Source organism: Melospiza georgiana, chromosome 1, assembly GCF_028018845.1.
Source record: "Melospiza georgiana isolate bMelGeo1 chromosome 1, bMelGeo1.pri, whole genome shotgun sequence".
Lineage (NCBI taxonomy): Eukaryota > Metazoa > Chordata > Aves > Passeriformes > Passerellidae > Melospiza > Melospiza georgiana.
Window position 1 is genome coordinate 541618 of NC_080430.1, and position 21810 is coordinate 563427.

Here is a 21810-nt window from a genome sequence, read left to right on the forward strand (position 1 = left end):
AACTGAGGGACTCGGGGGGGGCACTGGGATGAACTGGGGGTCTCAGGAGGGCACTGGGGGTCTCGGGGGCGGCGGGGGCTGCAGTTTCCTCCGCCACCACACGAGGGCGCCCCACAGAGAGGTGGGTCCGGGCCCCTCCGGGATGCGGGGACCCCGCGGGATGGACACTCTGAGGGACACTCTGGGGACAGTCTCAGGGACCCTCTGGGGAACACTCTGGGGTACACTCTGGGGACACTGTGAGGACACTGCGAGGACACTCTGGGGTTCCCCCCCTTGGGTGCCCCGGCGCCAATGGCGGCCGCGCTCTCGCCCCGTCACGGAGAAGGCGCCGCCGCCGCGTGATGGCGCAACCAGCGGCCAATGGCGAGCGGCCGCGGCGCTGTGACGTCATAACCACGCGCCTCGGTGGCGGCCCGTGCGCGGGGCCCGGGCGGGAGAGGTCAGAGAGGGCCGGGAGCGGGAACGGGGATGGGAAATGGATCGGGAACGGGGATTGGATCGGGAATGGGAACGGGGAGGGATCGGGAACGGCATCGGGACCAGGAACGGGAACTGGATTGGGAATGGGAACGGGACCGGGAATGGGAACGGGAGCGGGATCGGGGATTGGATCGGGATCAGGAACGGGAACTGGATTGAGAATGGGAACGGGAGCGGGGATTGGATCGGGGATTGGATCGGGATCAGGAACGGGAACTGGATTGGGAATGGGAACGGGATCGGGAATGGGAACGGGATCGGGAACGGGATCGGGAATGGGATTGGGAACGGGAACAGGATTAGGATCGGGAGTGGGACGGGACCGGGACCGAGATCGGGTCCGGCACCGAGATCGATGATGGGATCGGGGTTGGGACCGGGACCGGCGTTGGGATCGGGACTGTGGGAACACTGACGGGGCCGGGGAAGCGGGCCCGGGGAAGCCCCGGGGGGAACCGGAACCCAGGGATGGAGCGGGGGGAGGCCGGGAGCGGAGCCGGGCTGGAGAGCACGGGCCGGGGTGAGACCGGCACCGGCACCGGGGGGGAGCTCCGGCACGGCGGGACGCTGTCCCGGTGTGGGCCGCCCCCCCAACGCTCGGTCCCGCGCAGAGTCCCGGGATGCGGCGCTGAGCCGTGCCCGGTGCCGCCGAGCCGTGCCCGGTGCCGCCGAGCCGCGCCCATGGCCGCGCACCTGGTTCGCCGCTGCTGCCGGCGGCTGCTGCTGCCGGCGCTGCCGGGGCCCGGCGCGGGGCCCGCCCTGCGCACCGGGCCGGCCCGGGCCGCCGAGGAGCCGCGGGCGCGGGCCCGGCCCGAGGGCGAGGAGCAGCAGCTGCGGGAGCTGATCCGGGCGGCGGGCAGCGCGCAGGAGCTGCTGCAGCTGGGCCGCGGCGCCGCCCTCAGCAGCAACCTGGCGGCGCTGGCCCTGGCGCGGCTGGCGCGGCTGAGCACCGAGCAGCGCCTGGACACCGAGAGCCTGCGCGGGGACCCGCGCTTCCAGCAGCTCCTGGGGACGCTCGATGCACAGGTGGGACACGGACAGGGCTGGGAGGGACTGCTGGGGACAGGGACAGGGATGGGAGTGCTGGGGACAGGGATGGGAGTGCTGGGGACCCGCGCTTCCAGCAGCTCCTGGGGACACTGGATGCACAGGTGGGACACGGACAGGGCTGGGAGGGACTGCTGGGGACAGGGGTGGGAGGGACTGCTGGGGACCCGCGCTTCCAGCAGCTCCCGGGGACACTCGATGCACAGGTGGGACACGGACAGGGCTGGGGGTGTGGGGACACGGATGGGAGTGACTGCTGGGGGACACACCTGGATGTGCTGCTGGGGACAGGGCTGCCGTGCTCTGCTCTGCCCCTGAGCACTCAGGGCACACCTGGGGCACAGGGTGGCAGTGCCCAGGTCCCCCCAGCGGGTTCAGGGCACGCCTGGGAGGTGGCACAGGTAGAGGAGCGGTGTCCCAAGTTCACACTGACTGTCCCTGTGTCACATCTGCCCCACATCTGCTCTCCCTGTGGCAGATCTCTCAGGTGTGGAACAGGGCTGTTGTCCCTGTGTCACACCTGTCTTTGTGTCATGTGCAGATCTCCCAGGTGTGGAACACACCTGGTGTCCCTGTCTCACACCTGTCCCATGTCCCCATCCCCTGCAGAACTCACAGGTGTGCAACAGGGCTGGTGTCCCTGTGTCACACCTGTCCCCATGTCCCCTGTCCCCTCAAATCTCGCAGGTGTGGAACAGGGCTGGTGTCCCCATATCCCTCACCTGTCCCCATGTCCCTCACCTGTCCCCGTGTCCCTGCAGATCTCCAGGTGTGGAACACGCCTCCTGTCCCCTGTCCCTGACCTGTCCCCATTCCCCGCAGATCTCCCAGGTGTGAAACACGCCTCCTGTCCCCGTGTCCCTCACCTGTCCCCATGTCCCTCACGTGTCCCCATTCCCCGCAGATCTCCCAGGTGTGGAACACGCCTCCTGTCCCCGTGTCCCTCACCTGTCCCCTGTCCCTGACCTGTCCCCTGTCCCCGCAGATCTCCCAGGTGTGGAACACGCCTCCTGTCCCCCTGTCCCTCATCTGTCCCCTGTCCCTCACCTGTCCCCTGTCCCTGACCTGTCCCCGTTCCCCGCAGATCTCCCAGGTGTGGAACACGCCTCCTGTCCCCGTGTCCCTCACCTGTCCCCTGTCCCTCACCTGTCCCCGTTCCCCGCAGATCTCCCAGGTGTGAAACACGCCTCCTGTGCCCATGTCACACGCCTGTCCCCTGTCCCTGACCTGTCCCCGTTCCCCGCAGATCTCCCAGGTGTGGAACACGTCTCCTGTCCCCCTGTCCCTGACCTGTCCCCGTTCCCCGCAGATCTCCCAGGTGTGGAACTCGTCGCTGCTGCAGCTGCTGCGGGTGCTGCCGGCGCTGGGGCTGGCGCGGGGCGGGCGCCAGGTGCGCTCGGTGGAGCAGGAGGTGCTGTGGCGGCTGCGGCGCCTGCCCCTGCGCCGGCTGGTGCAGCTGGCGGAGCAGCTGGCGGGGCAGGGCGCCCCGGGGCCGCTGCTGCCCGAGGTGCTGCGCAAGCTGGAGCTGCGCTGGACCGAGCTCGAGGGCGCGCGCGCCGTGGTGACGCTCATGGCCAAGGTGGGACACCTGTCCCCCGCCCTCATGGAGCGCCTGGAGGACAAGGTGGGGCCTGCGCGCCTGGGGCTGGCACGGGGGGTGGCACTGGGGGGGAGCCGGGCCTCAGCCTGGGCTGGGGCTGTCACCTGGGTCAGCGGGGCCACCTGGGGTCAGGGGTGCCACCTGGGCTGGGGCTGTCACCTGGGGTCAGCGGGGCCACCTGTCCTCTGTCTCCCCTCTCCCACCTGTGACCTGTCTCACCTGTCCCTGTCTCTACCAAGCGCTGGAGGTGGCTGAGCAGTTCTGTCTCTGTCCCGCCTGTCCCATGTCTCACCTGTCCCTGGCAAGCCCTGGGGCTGGCAGAGCAGTTTGTCCCTGTCTCACCTGTCCCTGTCCCACCTGTCCCCAGGCCCTGGGGCTGGCAGAGCACTTTGTCCCTGTCTCACCTGTCCCTGTACCACCTGTCCCCAGGCCCTGGAGCTGGCAGAGCAGTTTGCCCCTGTCTCACCTGTCCCTGTCCCATCTGTCCTGTCCCACCTGTCCTGTCTCAGCTGTCCCACCTGTCCCTGTCTCACCTGTCCCTGTCCCCAGGCCCTGGAGCTGGCAGAGCAGTTTGACCCCGACGAGCTGCGCCGCGTGGCGCTGGCCCTGGCGCTGCAGCAGCGCCGCTGCGTGCCCCTGCTGCGGGCCCTGAGCTACCACCTGCTGCAGAAACCTGCTGAGCTGCCCCTGCCCGTGCTCACCGACCTGCTCTTCGCCTTCAGTGAGTGACAGGGACGCTGCAGGGGGGCTGGGGACAGTCCTGGTCCTGTGTCACTGTCCCGGGGCTGGGAATTGCTGGGCCGGGTGACAGGGACACCTGCGGGGCCTGGGGACAATCCTGCTTTGGTGTCACTGTCCCAGGGCTGGGAGTTGCTGGGCTGGCAGTGGGTGGGGGAATCCAGGTGAGCACTGGGGGCCCAAACCCGTCCTGTGCCAGCCAGGTGGGCCCGAGCAGCTGTTCCCAGCGGGTTACCCCAGTGCTGGGTGGGAGCAGGGGCTGGGCACTGTGGGCCAGCCCAGGGTCACGGAGGAGGCCATTCCAGGTGTCCTGTCACTCCAGGTGTCCCCAACCCCTGGCAGCTCAGCGTGAGGCCATTCCATCACTCTGGGTGTCCCTGCCCAGCTCACCTGCAGCCCCTTCAGCGCTGGGAGGGCTCTCAGGTGTCCCTGGAGCCTCTCCTCTCCAGGTGGCCGTCCCCATCTGTCACCTGTGGCACGGGGGGCACAGGACTCTGGGGTGTCCCTGGAGCCTCTCCTCTCCAGGTGGCCGTCCCCATCTGTCGCCTGTGGCACGGGGGGCACAGGGCAGGGGCGCTCGCAGCCCCCCGAGCTGAGCTGTGCCCCCTGTCCCAGGCAAGCTGAGTTTCCAGCAGCCGCAGGTGCTGCACCGCCTGGCCCTGGAGCTGCAGCCCCAGCTGGGCAGCCTGAGCCCGGCGCAGGTGCTGCGCTGTGCCCGCTCCTTCGGCAGCCTGCGCTGGCTCAGCCGGCCCCTGGCCGAGGCCATGGCCCAGGTGAGCCCTGGGGGGCAGGGGGGGACCTTATCTGGGCCTGGGGGGACGGGGGGGGTCTTACCTGGGACAGGGGGAACCTCACCTGGGCCTGGGGACAAGGGGGACGTGTCCCTCCTGTCCCTGTTCTGGACAGCCCCACATTCCCGTTTTTCCCTTTCTGGACAGCCCCACATTCCCGTTTTTCCCGTTCTGGACAGCCCCACAAATCCCCATTTCCCAGCCCCACATTCCCATTTTCCCTGCAGTACTGCCTGGATAACTCTCAGAGCCTGACCATCACCATCATCCAGCCCCACATTCCCGTTTCCCAGCCCCACATTCCCATTTCCCTGACCCTCACCCAGCCCCACATTCCCATTTCCCAGCCCCACATTCCCATTTCCCAGCCCCACATTCCTGTTTCCCTGACCCTCACCCAGCCCCACATTCCCATTTCCCAGCCCCACATTCCCATTTCCCAGCCCCACATTCCCATTTTCCCCGCAGTACTGCCTGGATAACTCCCAGAGCCTGACCCTCACCCAGCTCTGCGGGATCCTCGTCTCCTTCGCCCGCCTCAACTTCCAGCCCAGCTCCAGCGAGGAGTTCTTCTCCATGGTGATGTCCCGGGGCTGGTTTGGGTGGGGAGGGACCCCAGAGACCCCCCCAGAGCCTCCCAAACTCCCCTTTTCCCATGTCCTGGCACTCCAGGTGTCCCAAATGCCCCCCAGCTCCCTCTCTGGGCACTGGGAGAGGCCCTGGATCCTCCTCCCCAAGCTGTCACCCGTCGCAGAGCACAGGTGTTCCCCTGGCACGTTCCCACGGCACAGGGGCTGTTGGATGGGTGCCAGGGTCACTGAGAGGGCCCTGCAGCCCCCCGGGGGGCACGGGCACAGCTGTGTGGCTGAGCTGGGCTCGGTGTGTCCCCTGCAGATCCACGAGCGGCTGCAGGGCCAGGAGCAGCAGCTGGACGTGCACCTGCTGGCAGACGTGGTGTGGTCCCTGTGCGTGCTGCAGCAGCCCCGGGCAGCCCACCTGTGCCAGGTGCTGTGCCCCGAGTTCCAGGCACGGCTGAGAGGTGAGCCAAGGGCAGGGGAGGTGGGCACAGAGGGCTGGGCACGGGGGGCTGGGCACAGCCCGGGCACCTGCCAGTGTCACAGGGGGCTGGGCACAGCCTGGGCTGGGAGCCAGGGGTTGGACAGGGCTGGGGGTCACTTGTCCCTCGGGGTCATCTGTCCCTCAGGGTGACCTGTCCTGCCCCACAGGGTCACCTGTCCCCAGGTGTGCTGGCACCCTCTGCAGCCCAGTCAAATTCGGTCCCTGTCCCCCCATGGCGGGGACCGGCCACCGGCTGCCACAGTGACCTCCGTGCCCACGAGCCCCGTGTCCCCTCCCGTGGGACCCGGGGGGTCAATGCCACTGGAGACATGGGGTCTGGGGTGCCAGGGCTGGGGGCTTCTCTGGGGCTGCAGGGCACCTGGGGGACAGCCTGTGTCACCCTCCATGGCTGCAGGGCACCTGGGGGACAGCCTGTGTCACCCTCCATGGCTGCAGGGCACCTGGGGGCCGTTCCTGTGTCCCCGGGTGCCACCCGAGCGTGTCCCCACGTGTCCCACAGGCGACAGCTCCCCGCGGGCACAGAGCTCGTGGCTGAAGCTGCTGCACATCAACGCCACGGCCAGGCTGGAGGTGCCAGGCTACGAGGGGCCCTTCCTGCCCCCCGAGCTGCTGGGGGGGCACGGGGACAAGGACAGGGACAAGGACAAGGCCACCCCGCTGCAGCGGTGGCTGCGGGAGGTGCTGCCGGGGGCACTGGGGGGCCCCGACCTCGTCCGGTACAACGTGAGCACCGTGTACGGCTGGGACATCGGTGAGTGCCACCGTCAGTGCCACCCCTGGGGCTGGCACCCGCCTGGGCGCCTGCCAGTGCCGCCTTTCACCTCTGCCACCTGCCTGGGCACCTGCCAGTGACACCCCTGGGGCTGGGCATCCAACCTGGGCACCTTCCAGTGCCACCCCAGGCCCTGGCGCCCACCCTGGGCACCCCTGGCCCTGTCACCCCCACCCCTGTGACCCCAGTGCCCCCAGCCCTGTGCCCCCATTACCTTCCTGTGTCCCCCCTCAGCCCTGTCGCCCTCCAGCCGTGTCACCTTTCCCTGTCACACCCCTGCCACCCTCTGCAGCCCAGTCAAATTCGGTCCCTGTCCCTCAGTGTCGGGGACCGGCCACCGGCTGCCACAGCAAGCCCCGTGCTCCACGTGTCCCCTGTCCCCTGCCATGGGACCTGGGGAGCTGCATCCACACGGACACTGCCCCTCTGGGGTGGCTCTGAGTCCCTGTCCCTCCCCAGGGTCACTGTCCCCCTGGGATGGCTCTGAGTCCCCTGTCCCTGCCCATGGACACACTGTCCCTCTGGATGGCTCTGAGTCCCTGTCCCTCCATAGGGACACACTGTCCCCCTTGTGTGGCTCTGAGCCCCTGTCCCTCCCCAGGGACACACTGTCCCCCTGGGGTGGCTCTGAGTCCCCTGTCCCTCCCCATGGACACACTGTCCCCCTGGGTGGCTCTCAGTCCCTGTCCCTCCCCATGAACACACTGTCCCCCTTGTGTGGCTCTGAGTCCCTGTCCCTCCCCATGGACACACTGTCCCCCTGGGGTGGCTCTGAGTCCCTGTCCCTCCCCATGGACACACTGTCCCCCTGGGTGGCTCTGAGTCCCTGTCCCTTCCATGGACACACTGTCCCTCTGGGTGGCTCTGAGTCCCTGTCCCTCCCCAGGGACACACTGTCCCCCTTGTGTGGCTCTGAGTCCCTGTCCCTCCCCATGGACACACTGTCCCCCTGGGTGGCTCTGAGTCCCTGTCCCTTCCATGGACACACTGTCCCTCTGGGTGGCTCTGAGTCCCTGTCCCTCCCCATGGACACACTGTCCCTCTGGGATGGCTCTGAGTCCCTGTCCCTCCCCATGGACACACTGTCCCCCTGGGTGGCTCTGAGTCCCTGTCCCTCCCCATGGACACACTGTCCCCCTGGGTGGCTCTGAGTCCCTGTCCCTCCCCATGGACACACTGTCCCCCTGGGGTGGCTCTGAGTCCCTGTCCCTCCCCAGGGTCACTGCCCCTTGTGTGGCTCTGAGTCCCTGTCCCTCCCCATGGACACACTGTCCCCCTGGGTGGCTCTGAGTCCCTGTCCCTCCCCATGGACACACTGTCCCCCTGGGTGGCTCTGAGTCCCCTGTCCCCTCTGTCCCTGCAGATGCCGAGGCGGTGCTGGACAGTGACAACAAACCTCTGCCCGTGAGGGACTACAGTGCTCCCCACCTGTCCCACTCCGAGGGGACAAAGCCACTGCCACCGGGGGCCAGGAGGTGCGAGGGGACAGGAGGGGGACAGCAGAGGAGGGGAGGGACAGGAGGGGACGGGGGGACAAGGGGAGGAAGAGGAGGGGAACAGGGAGGGGATGAGGAGGGGGAATAGAAAGGGCCAGTGGAGGAGAAGAGGTGGCAGGAGGGGGACAGGGAGGGGACATGGGACTGCAAGGGGACAGGAGGTGATGGCAGGGGCACAGCTCGGGCACCGCAGGGCCATCTCTGTGGGCTTGGGGTGCCCGTGCTCACGGCTGTCCCTGTCCCTGGGGTGCCCGTGCTCAGTGTCCCTCCCTGTCCCTGTCCCCAGGGTGGCCGTGCTCACGGCTGTCCCTGTCCCTGTCCCTGGTGTCCCCATGCTCAGTGTCCATCCCTGTCCCTGTCCCTGGTGTCCCCACGCTCAGTGTCCCTGTCCCTGTCCCCAGGGTGGCCGTGCTGCGCTGGGAGCTGCCGCAGTTCAGCTCTCGGGGCCGGGAGCTGCTGGGCCGGGGCTCCATGGCCCGAAGGCACCTCCGAGCTGCCGGCTTCCTGCTGGCCGAGGTGAGCGTGGCACACACAGCAACAGCCTGCAGCACCGAGAAACAACAGCCTGCAGCACCCAGGAGCACAACACCCAGCAACACCCTGTAACATCCAGCAGCAACACCCTGAACACCCAGGAACACCCTGAACACCCAGGAACACCCAGCAGCAACACCCAGCAACACCCTGTAACACCCACCCCAGGGCTGGGAACACCCCCCCCCGGGTCCCTGACAGCCCCTGTGTGTGCCCAGCACTGCCAGTGTCACCGCTGGGCCTGGCACCGGGTGACACACCAACCTGGCACTTGGACCCTGCCAGCCCTTCTCAGGAGAAATATTCCCAAAATGTTCCCAAAGTGTTCCCAAAATATTCCCAGAACGTTCCCCAGGTATTCCCCAAATGCTCCCCAGGTGTTCCCCAGATGCCACCTGGAGCTCCCCCTCGGGAGCAGAGCCCACCCCCATGCTGTGAGGTGTCCCCAGGACTCAGGTGTGCCCTCACCTGTGCCCAGCCCAGGGGACAGTCCCCGTGGCCACCCTGGTGCCACCGGCCGGGTGCCATTGTCCCCCTGGCACACCTGGGCGCAGCTGGCACCGTTGGCACGGAGGCTGCGTCACCCCCTGGGGGCTGCCAGCTGCCCCAGCCCGGGGCTCAGCAGGGATGAGCCACCGTGATCCCCCCGGGCCACCTGCCAGGGGCTGGGGGGGACGGGGGTGACAGGGAGGTGACACAGACAGCTGATCCTGTGGGGTCATCCAGGATTAACCCCTGCGGGTAATTATAGCCCGGGGGGTGTGACAGCCACGTGCCACCCCCGGGGTCACTGCCAGCCCCTGCTCCCGTTGGCACCGTCACACCCGGGGGTGGTGGCACCTCCCAGGGCGGGCGCTGGCACCCTCCCGTGGCACAGCCAGGGCAGGACAGGAGGGGACACGGCTGGGACCCCCCGGCTGCTGTCACAGCCCTGCTGTCCCCTCCCTGCAGGTGCCACACTACGAGTTCCTGGAGCTGAAGCTGGAGCGGCAGCGCGTGGCCTACCTGAAGGACAAGGTGGCCAAGGCCCTGGCCAGTGACACGGCAGGGGACGCGCAAGGGGACACGGCCACCTAGCCCGCCTCGCCTCATCGGCTGGCCCTGTCCCTGTGCCAATGTGAGCAGGTCACCATGCCCAGGTGGCCCCGTGCCTGAGCCCAGGTGGCCACGTCACCACGGCGAGGTGGCCACGTCACCAGGTCACTGCGCCCAAGGGGGACCCCACAGTGAGGTCCCCGTGTCCCTGTGTCACTGTGTGACTGCTGCTCCGTGTCACCAACGGCTCAAATAAACACAGAACTGTGCAGGGATGGTGGCACAGGGGACAGCTGGCATTGAGGGTGGGTGGCGCTGGGGACGGGAACGTTGGGGACAGGTGTCATTTGGGACAACATATTGGGGACGGGTGTCACAGGGGACTTTGGGGACAGTGGGGATGGGTGGCATTGGAGGCACATGACATTGGGGATGGTTGCCATCTGTGCCAGCTGTTGTTGGGACCAGGTGACATCCAGGCTGGGTGACGTAGGGGCTAGTTGGCATCATGGCCAGGTGACATTGGGGCTCGGTGACACTGATGCCAGGTGACATGGAAGCCAAGTGACATCCATGGTGGTTGGCATTGGGGTTGAGTGACATTGGGGCTGGGTGATATTGGGGTCAGGTGACACTGGGGCTGGGTGACATTGGGAATGGTGACACCAGGGTGGGGTGGCACTGGGCGGGTGGCAGTGGAGCTGGGTGACATTGGAGCTGGGTGATGGCAGGGACAGGTGACATTGGGAATGGGTGACATTGGGAATGGTGACATCAGGGTGGGGTGACTCTGGGACCAGGTGACATTGGGGCTGGGTGACACTGGGAATGGGTGGCATTGGGAATGGGTGATAGCAGGGACCAGGTGACATTAGGTCTGGGTGACACTGGGAATAGCTGATACCAGGGTGGGGTGACACTGGGGCCAGGTGACATTGGGGCTGGGTGATGGCAGGGACAGGTGACACTGGGAATGGGTGGCATGGGGAATGGTGACATTGGGAATGGGTGATAGCAGGGATGGGTGACATTAGGAATGGGTGACATTGGGGCTGGGTGATGGCAGGAACAGGTGACATCGGGGCTGGGTGACATTGGGAATGGTGACACTGAGAATAGCTGACACCAGGGTGGGGTGGCACTGGGGCCAGGTGACATTGGAGGTGGGTGATGGTAGGGACAGGTGACATTGGGAATGGGTGACATTGGGGCTGGGTGACATTGGGAATGGTGACACTAGGGTGGAGTGGCACTGGACAGGTGGCAGTGGAGCTGGGTGACATTGGGAATGGGTGACATTGGGAATGGTGACACCAGGGTGGGGTGGCACTGGACGGGTGGCAGCGGAGCTGGGTGACATTGGGAATGGGTGACATTGGGAATGGTGACACAGAATAGCTGACACCAGGATGGGGTGGCACTGGGGCCAGGTGACATTGGAGGTGGGTGATGGTAGGGACAGGTGACATTGGGAATGGGTGACATTGGGGCTGGGTGACATTGGGAATGGTGACGCTAGGATGGGGTGGCAGTGGAGCTGGGTGACATTGGGAATGGGTGACATTGGGAATGGTGACACCAGGGTGGGGTGGCACTGGACGGGTGGCAGCGGAGCTGGGTGACATTGGGAATGGGTGACATTGGGAATGGTGACACCATCCACACCAGGGTGGGGTGGCACTGGACGGGGGCGGTGCCATCGCTGTTGGTGGCACGTGGCTGTGCCCACCGCCCCGTGCCCTGTCCCCGGGGCCGCCGGTCTGAGCCGGGATCGGCAGCAGGAGCCGCCCGCGGCCTTGATTCCCGATTATCCCGGGATTGTCCCCGGGGCACGGGGACAGCGGCCGGGGCTGGCTCGGGGGGGGCACCGGGGGCACCGGGACCCCGCGGGCCGGGGGTGTCCCTGCCTTGGGGGGGGGGGGGGTGTCACATCCCGGCCGTGTCCCTGTGGGGTCACAAGTCCCTGCACGGGGCAGGGGGACAAAGGGGCTCAGGACGGCCCTGGGGGTGACACAATGGGACGGGTTAGTGACCACCGGGACCCCTCGGGCCCCAGGGAGGGGGACACGGGCGGCTGGGGGGGACACACGGTGACAGGGGGGACACACTGTGACAGAGGGGACACACAGTGACGGGGACACACGGTGACACAGGGGACACAGTGACACGGGACACGGTGACCAGGGGGGACGCACAGTGACAAGGGGGACGCACGGTGACACAGGGGACACACACGGTGACACAGGGGACACACACACGGTGACCAGGGGGGACGCACGGTGACACAGGGGACACACACAGTGACACAGGGGACACAGTGACAGGGGACACACACAGTGACAGGGGGGACACACACGGTGACAAGGGGGACACACAGTGACAGGGGGACACACACGGTGACAGGGGACACACACGGTGACCAGGGGGGACGCACGGTGACAAGGGGGACACACACGGTGACCAGGGGGGACGCACGGTGACAGAGGGGACACACACGGTGCCGGGGGGGACCCGGCGGGCGGGAGCGGCTGCTGAGTCACCGCCCGGGGCCGTGCCTGGCACCGGCGGCGCGGGCACGGCCGGCCCGGGGGACAATGCCCGCGCTGATCCCGGTGCTCGGGGACACGGGGGGGACACGGAGGGGACGCGCGGCTCCCTCGTGTCCCCCCCGGTGCCACCAGGCCCGCGCAGCCGCTTTGGGGGGCCCCGCCCCGCGTGCCCCCCGCCCCGGGATGCTCATCCCCCTTTCTGAGGAGACAAAGTGGGGGAAACTGAGGCCGGGCCCCGCCCTTCCCCCCCCCCCCGGAGCTGATGCAAGCGCTGGGTGGGCCCGCGCCCCCGCCCCCGGGCACGGAGCCTCTGTCGCGACAGAGCGGGGCCGGGCGGGACGCGGCTCCCGCTGACATCAGCCGGGCCGGGGCCCCCGCCCCCGCCGCAGCCCCGCCGATGCTCCCGCGCCGCCGCCGCAGCCGGAGCGGGGGGAGCGGGGCGGGCCGGCCCGGGGCGCAGCGCCCAGCCCGGAGAGCGGCCGGGAGCCGGGGGGGGCGCGGCCCAGAGCCAGAGCGGGATGCCGGAGGGAGCGGAGGCAGGTGAGGCCCGGGCGGAGCGAGGCTGAGGAGGCAGAGGAAGGACGGGAGCGGGGCCGCGGGGCTGCGGGATGGGGCCGGAGAACGGGGATGGAGCGGGGCGAGGATGACGGAGCGGCGGGATGAAGGACGGAGCCGGAAGGATGAAGGACGGAGCGGAAAGGACGGAGCGGGAGGATGAGGATGGAACGGGAGGATGGAGCCGGTGGGATGAAGGACGGAGCCGCCAGGGTGGAGACGGAGAGATGAAAGGAAGAGCGGGAGCCATGGAGGGATGGGGATGGAGCCGGGGATGAAGGACGGAGCGGGGAGGGCTGCAGGATGGGAGGATGAGGATGGAGCGGAGGGAAAGGTGGGTCGAGGTGGGGGATGAAGGACAGAGGTGCAATGGTGGAGCTAGAGGATGAGGATGGAGCCGGGGGATGAGGAACAGAGCCCGACGATGAGGAGGGAGCGGGGAATGAGGGGCAGGGCGGGAATGACGGAGCCGGAGGATGAGGATGGAGCGGGAGGATGAGGATGGAGACCGAGGATGAGGATGGAGCGGGGGGATGAGGATGAGGATGGAGCGGGGGGATGAGGATGAGAATGAGGATGGAGCGGGGAGATGAGGATGAGGATGAGGATGAGGATGGAGCGGGGGGATGAGGATGAGGATGAGGATGGAGCGGGGGGATGAGGATGAGGATGAGGATGGAGCGGGGAGATGAGGATGAGGATGGAGCGGGGGGATGAGGATGAGGATGGAGCGGGGAGATGAGGATGAGGATGAGGATGGAGCGGGGGGATGAGGATGAGGATGAGGATGGAGCGGGGGGATGAGGATGAGGATGAGGATGGAGCGGGGAGATGAGGATGAGGATGGAGCGGGGGGATGAGGATGAGAATGAGGATGAGGATGGAGCAGGAGGATGAAGATGGAGCGGGAGGATGAGGATGAGGATGGAGCGGGGGGATGAGGATGAGGATGAGGATGAGGATGGAGCGGTCGGACGCGGCCCGGCCGGGGCTCTCGGCAGCCGCCGCCTCCCGGGCTCGGGCCTGGCGGTACCGGGGGGCTCCGGCCCGGTTCCCCCGACGGGGCACGGGCACTTTGGGGACCTCGCTGCGGGGTCACCCCCCTGAACCCCGGAACCCGCGGGGGTCGGCAGCGGGTTGTGCCCCCCCGTACCGGACCGGGAGGCGCTGCTGGGACTGGGGGCTGAGCCTCGGCCCCCCCCAGGGTGGGAAACTGAGGCACGGCCCAAGGTCACCGCACAGCGCTGTCCCCGGGGGCCACCGTCACGCGCGGGGGGGGCTGGGGACACCGGGAGCACCGCCAGGGCCACCCGCACCTCCCGCGGGGCTGGCGACAGCGGGGACGGGGGAGGACACACCCCAGGGTCACCCTGCGTCCCCCAGAGCTGGGGCTGGGGTCCCCAATAAAGGGGCGAGGGTCCGGTTTGTGCGGGGGGGTTCGGGGTGTGCCGGGGGACCCCAAACGGCCCCGGGGTGTGACGGGGACAGGACCCCCCCCCCAAATGAACCTTTGGGGGTCCCCAGCACGTGGTGGGGGGGTTGTGCCGGACCGAACCATTGCAGACCGATGGGGGGGGATCGGCGGCACCTGCCCCGCAAATCCCCGCCAGGCCCCGCCCCCTCCCGGCTCCCCCCGCGCCGCCCCGCCCCCCCCACCCCTTTATAGCGCCCGGGGGGGGCGCGGGGTCGGCGCTGCAGGAGGGGCCGGGGGCGATCGCGGCTCCGAGCGCGCCCGCCCGACCCATGGAGCCGTGCCCGGGGGCCTCAGGTGATGCTGGGGGGGCTCGGGGGGCGGGTTGGGGTGGGCGTGGTGGGGCTGAGCACCCCCAAACTGAGCGCGGGGCTCCTGGGGAGGGGGCTGTGAGGGAGCCCCATACAGGGCGGGGGGGTCTGGGTTGGGGTCCCGCCCTGGAGTAACCGCGTGGCCCCCACAGACAGGGAGGGCTTTGGGGACGGGCGGCCGCTGCTGTGCCCCCCCCCGTGTCCCCAGACCTGCGGGGACCCTCCCCAGGTGCTCCGGATGGGCCTCACCTGTTCCCCGGCCCTGCATGGGTGGGGTGACACCAGCCCCCCCCCCCACGGCACTGCCCCGGTGTCCCCCCTTCCACCTCACAGGGTGACCCTGGGGGGCTGCGGCACTCAGGGCTGTCCCCTCTGTCTGTGGTGGCACTCAGGGCTGTCCCGTCCCCTCTGTCTGTGGTGACCCTGGGGGGCTGTGGTACTCAGGGCTGTCCCCTCTATCTATGGCGACACTGTGGGGGCTGTGGCACTCCGGGGTGTCCCCTCTCTCTGTGGTGGCACTCAGGGCTGTCCCCTCTCTCTATGGCGACACTGTGGCACTTAGGGGCGTCCCCTCTCCCCGCAGTGACCCCGGTGGGGCTGTGGCACTTAGGGGCGTCCCCTCTGTCTGTGGTGGCACTCAGGGCTGTCCCTCTCTCTATGGTGACCCCGGTGGGGCTGTGGCACTCAGGGCTGTCCCCTCTCTCTGTGGTGGCACTCAGGGCTGTCCCCTCTCTCTATGGTGACCCTGTGGGGGCTGTGGCACTCCGGGGTGTCCCCTCTCTCTATGGTGACACTGTGGCACTCAGGGGTGTCCCCTCTCTTATGGTGGCACTCAGGGCTGTCCCCTCTCTCCGCAGCGCCCCCGCCGATGGCCGCAGCGCCCCCGCCGATGCCGGCCAAGGAGGAGGCTCGCCCCCCGCCCGAGGGGGCCAGCTGTGAGCCCGGCGCCGCCGCCGCCGCCCCCCCCGGCTCTCCGTGCCGCCCCCCGCCCGCGGAGCCGCTGGACGCGCGCATCGTGATGGGCGAGGAGACGCGCAGCGCGCCGCCCGAGCCGCGGGGCGCGCCCCCCGTGCCTTGCCCCTTCCCCGCGCCCCCCAAGGAGCCGCCCCCGGGCCGCCCCCCCGCGCTCGACCCCGAGCTCTTCTTCACGGCGCCCTCGACGCCGGTGCGGGCGGGGGGGCCGCGGCCGGGCCCGCCCGAGGAGCCGACGGACGCGGACAGCGAGGGGCTCTGCTCGCCGCCCACGTCCCCCTCGGGCTCCTACATGACGGCCGAGGGCGGCAGCTGGGGCTCCTCGGGCACCGCCAGCACCTCCCCGTCCTGCTCCCCCAACCTGGCGGCCGAGGCCGAGGGCCTGGGGGAGGCCGAGGCCGAAGGGCTGGGGGGGGCCCTGGGGCTGCCCCTCGGCCTGGGGGACCCCCCGGCCTTCCCCCCGCTGTCCCCCGAGGAGGAGGATGACGATGATGACGAGGACGGGCCCTTCGCGCCGCCGGGCTGTGCGGATGACGAGGATGAGGATGAGGATGATGAGGACGGGCAGACGCCGGAGGAGGAGGACGAGGACGAGGGCTCGGGGCTGATCCCGGCGGCGCTGCTCCCGTTCCGGGGCAGTCTCCTCTTCCAGGCCGAGGCCGTGGAGATCTCACCCCGGGCCGCCCCCGAGGAGGAGGAGGAGGAGGATGAAGGCAGCACCTCGGCGTCCTTCCTGCGCTCGCTGTCCGAGAGCTCCATCCCCGAGGGCGGGGACGAGGCCTTCGCCTTCCGCGACGACACCGACGCCTCCTCGGACTCGGCCGCCTACGACGGGGACGAGGACGAGCGGCTCTACGGCAGCGAGCGGCACGCGGGGGACGCGGGGACACCGGCGGGGACCCCCCCGGGCACCCCCCCGGGCTCCCCCGCGCCCCCCGGCGTGGAGCTGCACCTGCGGGCCGGGTCCCCGTGCCCCGGCACAGCCCCGGCGCCGCCCGGCGGGGACGCGCAGCTGGACGGCCACGCCCGTGTCCCCGCCACCGCCTTCGTCCCCATCGCCGCGGCGCGGCCCCCGCCCGAGCCCCCCGAGGGGGCGGCCGCAGCCGCAGAAGGTTCTGGAACAGCGCCGGGACCGTGCCCGGAGCTGGCGGGGACCGGCCCTGTGCCCCCGGGGCTCTGTGCCAGGGACCCCCAGAGCCACCAGCCGGGGGACACCAACGGGGACGGGCCTGGCGGTGACAGCGATGGTGACAACGACCTCGAGCTCAGCACCGGGACAGTGGGGAGCGCCAGTGGGCACAGCGAGCTGGGATCTGCGGCCACCGCCCTGGGGACAGCAGTGACACTGACCCCTGTGGACGAGATGGACGCTGCAGACAATGACATGATGGCACCAGTGACACCGACCCCTCTGGATGAGATGGACACTGTGGCCAATGACGTGGTGGCACCAGTGACACCCAGCCTGGTGGGCACGGACCTGGTGGCACCAGTGACACCCAGCCTAGTGGACTCGGTGGACACGGACCTGGTGGCACCAGTGACACCAACCCCCCTGGACGAGATGGACGCTGCAGCCCCCAGCCCAGTGACACCCAGCCCGCCTGACGCTGACTTGGGGACACCAGGGACACCAACCCCGCTGGATGAGATGGATGCTGCAGATGCTGATGTGGTGACAGCCAGCCTGATGGACAGCACAGCCCCCAGCCCGCCAGACGAGCAGGACACTGTGGCCACTGACATGGTGACACCAGGGACACCAGCCCTGCTGGAAAGTGTAGACAGTGATGAGGTGGCAGCCAGCCTGATGGACAGCACAGCCACCAGCCTGGTGGCACCCAGCCCGTTGGATGCTGCAGCCCCTGATGGAGTGGCATTGGTGACACCAAGCCCACCAGATGAGCCAGACACTGTGGCCACCAGCTTAGTGACACCAGTAACAGCCAGCCCTCCAGATGAGCTGGACACCGTGGCCACCAGCCTGGTGACACCAGTGACACCCAGCCCACCACATGAGCCAGACAGTGTGGCCACCAGCCTGGTGACACCAGTGACACCAAGCCCACCACATGAGCTGGACATCACGGCCACTGACCTGGTGACAGAGGTGACCCCCAGCCAGCTGGACAAGATGGAAGCTGTGGACGCTGTCCTAGTGACACCCACCCTGAAGGATGCTGTGGCCACTGACTTGGTGACACCAGTGACACCCACCCTGATGGCCACTGTGGCCACCAGCCCGGTGACATCGCCCCCCATGGATGAGAGTAATGCTGCAGCCATTGACCTGGTGACATCGGTGACACCACTCCCCGTGGATGAGAGCAGCACTGTGGCCACCAGCCCGGTGACATCGGTGACACCTGCCCCGATGGCCACCACGGACGCTGCCCCAGTGACCCCAAGCGTGACAGACACCACGGTCACCAGAACGGTGACATCGGTGACACCGAGCCCCCAGGATGAGACGGCCACCGCGACCACTGAGACGGCCACCGTGACCCCCGACCTGAAGGACACCGTGACCCCCGACCTGAAGGACACCGTGACCCCTGCTGCAGTGACCCCCAGCCTGAAGGACACCGTGACCCCTGCTGCAGTGACCCCCGACCTGAAGGACACCGTGACCCCTGCTGCAGTGACCCCTGACCTGAAGGACACCGTGACCCCTGCTGCAGTGACCCCCAGCCCGATGGACGCTGTGGCCGCCACGCCGGTGCCCCCCAGCCCCCCGGGCGCTGTCCCTGCCCCGTGTCCCCCTGCCCGGGCCGTGTCCCCCGTGGCGCTGGCAGCCCGGGAGTCCCCCCCCGCTGTCCCCGCGTGTCCCCTGGCACGGGCGCCGCTGTCGCAGCCCCCCGGGGACATCCCTGAGGAGCGGGGGGACGCGGCCGCCGCCCGTGCCGAGGGTTCGTCCCGCACCGGAGAGGCCGCGCCGAGCCCCTCGGAGCCCGAGCAGGAGGAGGAGGAGGAGGAAGCAGAGGATGAGGATGCGGCCCCCGCGCCCCCCTCGCCGCAGTTCACGGCCTCGGAGCGGGAGGTGTTCGTGGGGACCCCCCCGGCGCCCCCCGAGCTGCTGCCACCACCCGGTGCCTTTTCGGGGCGCGGGGCCGGCCCGGGGGTCCCCGCCCCGCTCGCGGCGGTGCCGCCCCCCGCGCCCCCCGGCCCCGCTGCAGGGGACACCGATGCCAAAGGCCCCCCGAGCCCCCCCGAGCGGCAGCAGGAGGAGGCGGCGGCCGTGGGGGGGGTCGCCCCCAGCCCCCTCCCCGCTGCGGGGCCGCCCCCTGAGCCCCCCCGCCCTGCGCCCCCCAAACTCAGCCAAGTGCCTCCCCCCAGGGCCCCCCCCGGCCAGGAGCCCCCCCCGGGGCTGCCCCTCTCCAGGAAGCACCTCGAAGGTAAGAGACCCCCCCCAAAACCCCCCTGGCTGTGGGACGGGGGCGGGGGGACTCGGGGGGGGGTCCCTGGGTGCAGCCCCACGGGGGGGGTTGGGGGGTACCACCAGCTCAGCCCCCCCCTTGCCATGGGCATTGGAGCCAGGGTGGGCACCCGGGGGGCTGGGGGTGCCTTGGGGGGTCCCAGGTGGGCGATGGGGGTGAGCAGGTGGGGCTGAGCCCCCAGAGGGGTTCTCGGGGTGCCCTTGGGGGGTCCCAGGGTGGGCAATGGGGGTGCCCTTGGGGGGTCCCAGGTGGGTGATGGGGGTGAGCCCCCAGGGTGGGTTCTGGGGGTGCCCTTGGGGGGTCCCAGGGTGGGTTCTGGGGGTGCCTTGGGGGTCCCGGGTGGGCGATGGGGGTGAGCCCCCAGAGGGGTTCTGGGGGTGCCTTGGGGGTCCCAGGGTGGGCGATGGGGGTGAGCAGGCAGAGCTGAGCCCCCAGAGGGGTGCTGGCCCCCCAGCTCAGCCCCTGTGCCCCCCAGCCCCCCAGGCGCCCCCGCAGAAGGAGCCGGAGCCCCGGGGCCGGGCGGGGGTCCCGGGGGCGGGGGCGGCCCGGGCGCCCCCCCGGGGGTCTCTGCAGTCCGAGTCGAGCTCGTCCAGCGAGGCTGAGCCCCCCCGGCCCCCCCCGGCCCCCCAGCGCTGCCAGCCCAACCACCGAGGTGAGGGGGGGTCCCGGGGGTGCCCCCGCCTTTGGGGGGCCCGGGAGCCCCTCTCACATCCCCCCTGGTCTGTGCAGGGTCCGGGAACGAGTCCGAGAGCAACGACGAGTCCATCCCGGAGCTGGAGGAGCCCGAGGGCTCGGAGCTGCCCCCTGCCCAGCCCCAGGTGCGCTCGGGGGGGTTCGGGGGGTGCTGGGGACCCCCGGGTGTGGGGACGCCGCTGACCCCCCCCCTCCTGTGCCGCAGGTGCCCCTCGGCCACGGCCTCGGGCCCGGGGAGGAGCCGCTCAGCAAAGCCAAGCAGAGCCGCAGCGAGAAGAAAGCCCGCAAGGTGGGGGGGCCCTGGGGCTGGGGGGGGGTCCCTCGGGGCTGGGGTCCGATCCCGGGCTTGGGGAGGGGGCCAGGCCTGGGAGGGGCGGGTCCTCACTCCGGGGTGGGACTCGGGGTGTCCCCAGCGTGGGTCGGGGGTCCCATCCTGCCCGTGCTGAGGGGCAGCATCCCCCGCGTCTGGCTCTGTTCCCCCGGGGATTTGGGGCGCCGCGGGGGCTCACTCGGTGCCCCCCCAGGCCATGTCCAAGCTGGGGCTGCGGCAGATCCACGGCGTCACCCGCATCACCATCCGCAAGTCCAAGAACATCCTGTTCGTCATCTCCAAGCCCGACGTGTTCAAGAGCCCGGCCTCCGACATCTACATCGTCTTTGGGGAGGCCAAGGTGGGCTCGGGGGGCTCCGGGGGGGTCGTTCCTGGCTCGGGGGGGCTCCGGTGACCCCGTGTCTCCCCCAGATCGAGGACCTGTCCCAGCAAGTGCACAAGGCGGCGGCCGAGAAGTTCAAGGTGCCCCTGGAGCACTCGGCGCTGGTGACGGACGCCGCTCCCGCCCTGGCCATCAAGGAGGAGAGCGAGGAGGAGGAGGAGGTGAGTGGGGGGCTCTGAGACCCCCGGGGGTGCTGGGGAGGGGACAGTGCTGTGGCAGGGATGGAGGGGCGGGTGTGGAGCTGGGGATGGCTGAGGCGGTGGTGTGGCCTGGGAGGGTGTGCGGGGGGCTCTGTGGCATTCACACATTCTGGGTGGGTGCCCCGGGGGGGTCTCACCGCGCTGCGCCCCCTCCCCAGGTGGATGAGACAGGCCTGGAGGTGCGGGACATCGAGCTGGTGATGGCCCAGGCCAACGTGTCCCGGCCCAAGGCTGTGAGAGCCCTGAGGCACAACAACAACGACATCGTCAACGCCATCATGGTGAGCGGGGGGCTGAGACCCCCTCTCCCTTTTCCCCGGGGGAATTGGAGCTGAGACCCCCTCTCCCTTTTCCCTGGGGGCATTGGGGCTGAGACCCCCGCTCCCTTTTCCCTGGGGGCATTGGGGCTGAGACCCCCTCTCCCTTTTCCCTGGGGGAATTGGGGCTGAGACCCCCTCTCCCTTTTCCCTGGGGGAATTGGGGCTGAGACCCCCTCTCCCTTTTCCCTGGGGGAATTGGGGCTGAGACCCCCTCTCCCTTTTCCCTGGGGGAATTGGGGCTGAGACCCCCTCTCCCTTTTCCCTGGGGGAATTGGTGCTGAGACCCCTCCTCCCTTTTCCCAGGGGGTTTTGGGGCTGAGACCCCCTCCTCCCTTTTCCCTGGGGGAATTGGGGCTGAGACCCCCTCTGCCTTTTCCCAGGGGGTTTTGGGGCTGAGATCCCCTCTCCCTTTTCCCTGGGGGCATTGGGGCTGAGACCCCATCTCCCCTTTTCCTAGGGGGAATTGGGGCTGAGACCCCCTCTCCCTTTTCCTAGGGGCAGTTGGGGCTGAGACCCCCTCTCCCTTTTCCTAGGGGCAGTTGGGGCTGAGACCCCCTCTGCCTTTTCCCTGGGGGCATTGGGGCTGAGACCCCCTCTCCCTTTTCCCAGGGGGCATTGGGGCTGAGATCCCTTTCCTCAGCAGGAATTGGGGCTGTAACCCCCCCTGTTCCCAGGGGAATTGGGATTGGGGCTGTGACCCCCTCTCCCCAGGGGGATTGGGGCTGTGACCCCCCCCTATTCCCATGAGGAATTTGGGGTGACCCCGGTGTTCCTGCCTCTGCTCTCTCCCACAGGAACTGACCATGTAGCAGCCGGGGGTGTCCTGGCCCCCTGTAGAGATGCACAGAGCCCCCCCAGACCCTTCCTCCCGCCCCCCATCCTCCTCCTGGCCCCTGGACTGCTCAATAAAGGCCTCCTGCACCCCTTGGATCGCACCGAGCCTCCCAGGCCTCATTTGGGGGGCTTGGGGAGCCCCTTTGCCAGCTGTGGGATTGGGGGGCGGCGCCTGGGGG

At 69.3% G+C, this 21810-nt stretch overlaps 3 protein-coding genes and 2 non-coding genes across 5 annotated transcripts in view; 4 read left to right on the forward strand and 1 right to left on the reverse strand.

Moving 5' to 3' along the window:
* Window positions 1-21810, reverse strand: part of SCAP (SREBF chaperone) — a 119289-nt gene that overhangs the window by 12896 nt on the left and 84583 nt on the right. The gene's annotated exons all lie outside the window — the stretch shown is intronic.
* TBRG4 (transforming growth factor beta regulator 4) lies at window positions 1165-9845 on the forward strand. The gene is made up of 10 exons (XM_058045500.1): window positions 1165-1509; window positions 2840-3154; window positions 3680-3851; window positions 4484-4641; window positions 5128-5238; window positions 5554-5698; window positions 6239-6490; window positions 7875-7986; window positions 8409-8523; window positions 9493-9845. The coding sequence occupies exons 1-10, from the start codon at window positions 1165-1167 to the stop codon at window positions 9616-9618; spliced, it is 1851 nt and encodes a 616-aa protein (XP_057901483.1). The 3' UTR covers window positions 9619-9845.
* On the forward strand, window positions 5918-6051 carry LOC131094861 (small nucleolar RNA SNORA5). The gene has a single exon (XR_009115806.1). It is a non-coding gene; the product is annotated as a small nucleolar RNA SNORA5 (small nucleolar RNA).
* On the forward strand, window positions 6799-6932 carry LOC131094868 (small nucleolar RNA SNORA5). Its single transcript, XR_009115807.1, has one exon. It is a non-coding gene; the product is annotated as a small nucleolar RNA SNORA5 (small nucleolar RNA).
* Window positions 13624-21725, forward strand: NACAD (NAC alpha domain containing). Its single transcript, XM_058035380.1, has 10 exons — window positions 13624-13885; window positions 14347-14448; window positions 15320-18829; window positions 19347-19523; window positions 19601-19689; window positions 19770-19853; window positions 20089-20235; window positions 20307-20438; window positions 20636-20758; window positions 21592-21725. The coding sequence occupies exons 1-10, from the start codon at window positions 13624-13626 to the stop codon at window positions 21604-21606; spliced, it is 4641 nt and encodes a 1546-aa protein (XP_057891363.1). The 3' UTR covers window positions 21607-21725.

Coding starts and splice junctions, on each gene's coding strand:
- TBRG4 (XM_058045500.1), top strand. CDS start 1,165: ATGGCCGCGCACCTGGTTCGCCGCTGCTGCCGGCGGCTGCTGCTGCCG. Junction 1,510..2,839: donor TGGGGACGCTCGATGCACAG/GTGGGACACGGA, acceptor CGTTCCCCGCAG/ATCTCCCAGGTGTGGAACTC. Junction 7,987..8,408: donor CTGCCACCGGGGGCCAGGAG/GTGCGAGGGGAC, acceptor CCCTGTCCCCAG/GGTGGCCGTGCTGCGCTGGG.
- NACAD (XM_058035380.1), top strand. CDS start 13,624: ATGAGGATGAGGATGAGGATGGAGCGGTCGGACGCGGCCCGGCCGGGG. Junction 19,690..19,769: donor TGCCCCCTGCCCAGCCCCAG/GTGCGCTCGGGG, acceptor CCTGTGCCGCAG/GTGCCCCTCGGCCACGGCCT. Junction 19,854..20,088: donor GCGAGAAGAAAGCCCGCAAG/GTGGGGGGGCCC, acceptor GTGCCCCCCCAG/GCCATGTCCAAGCTGGGGCT.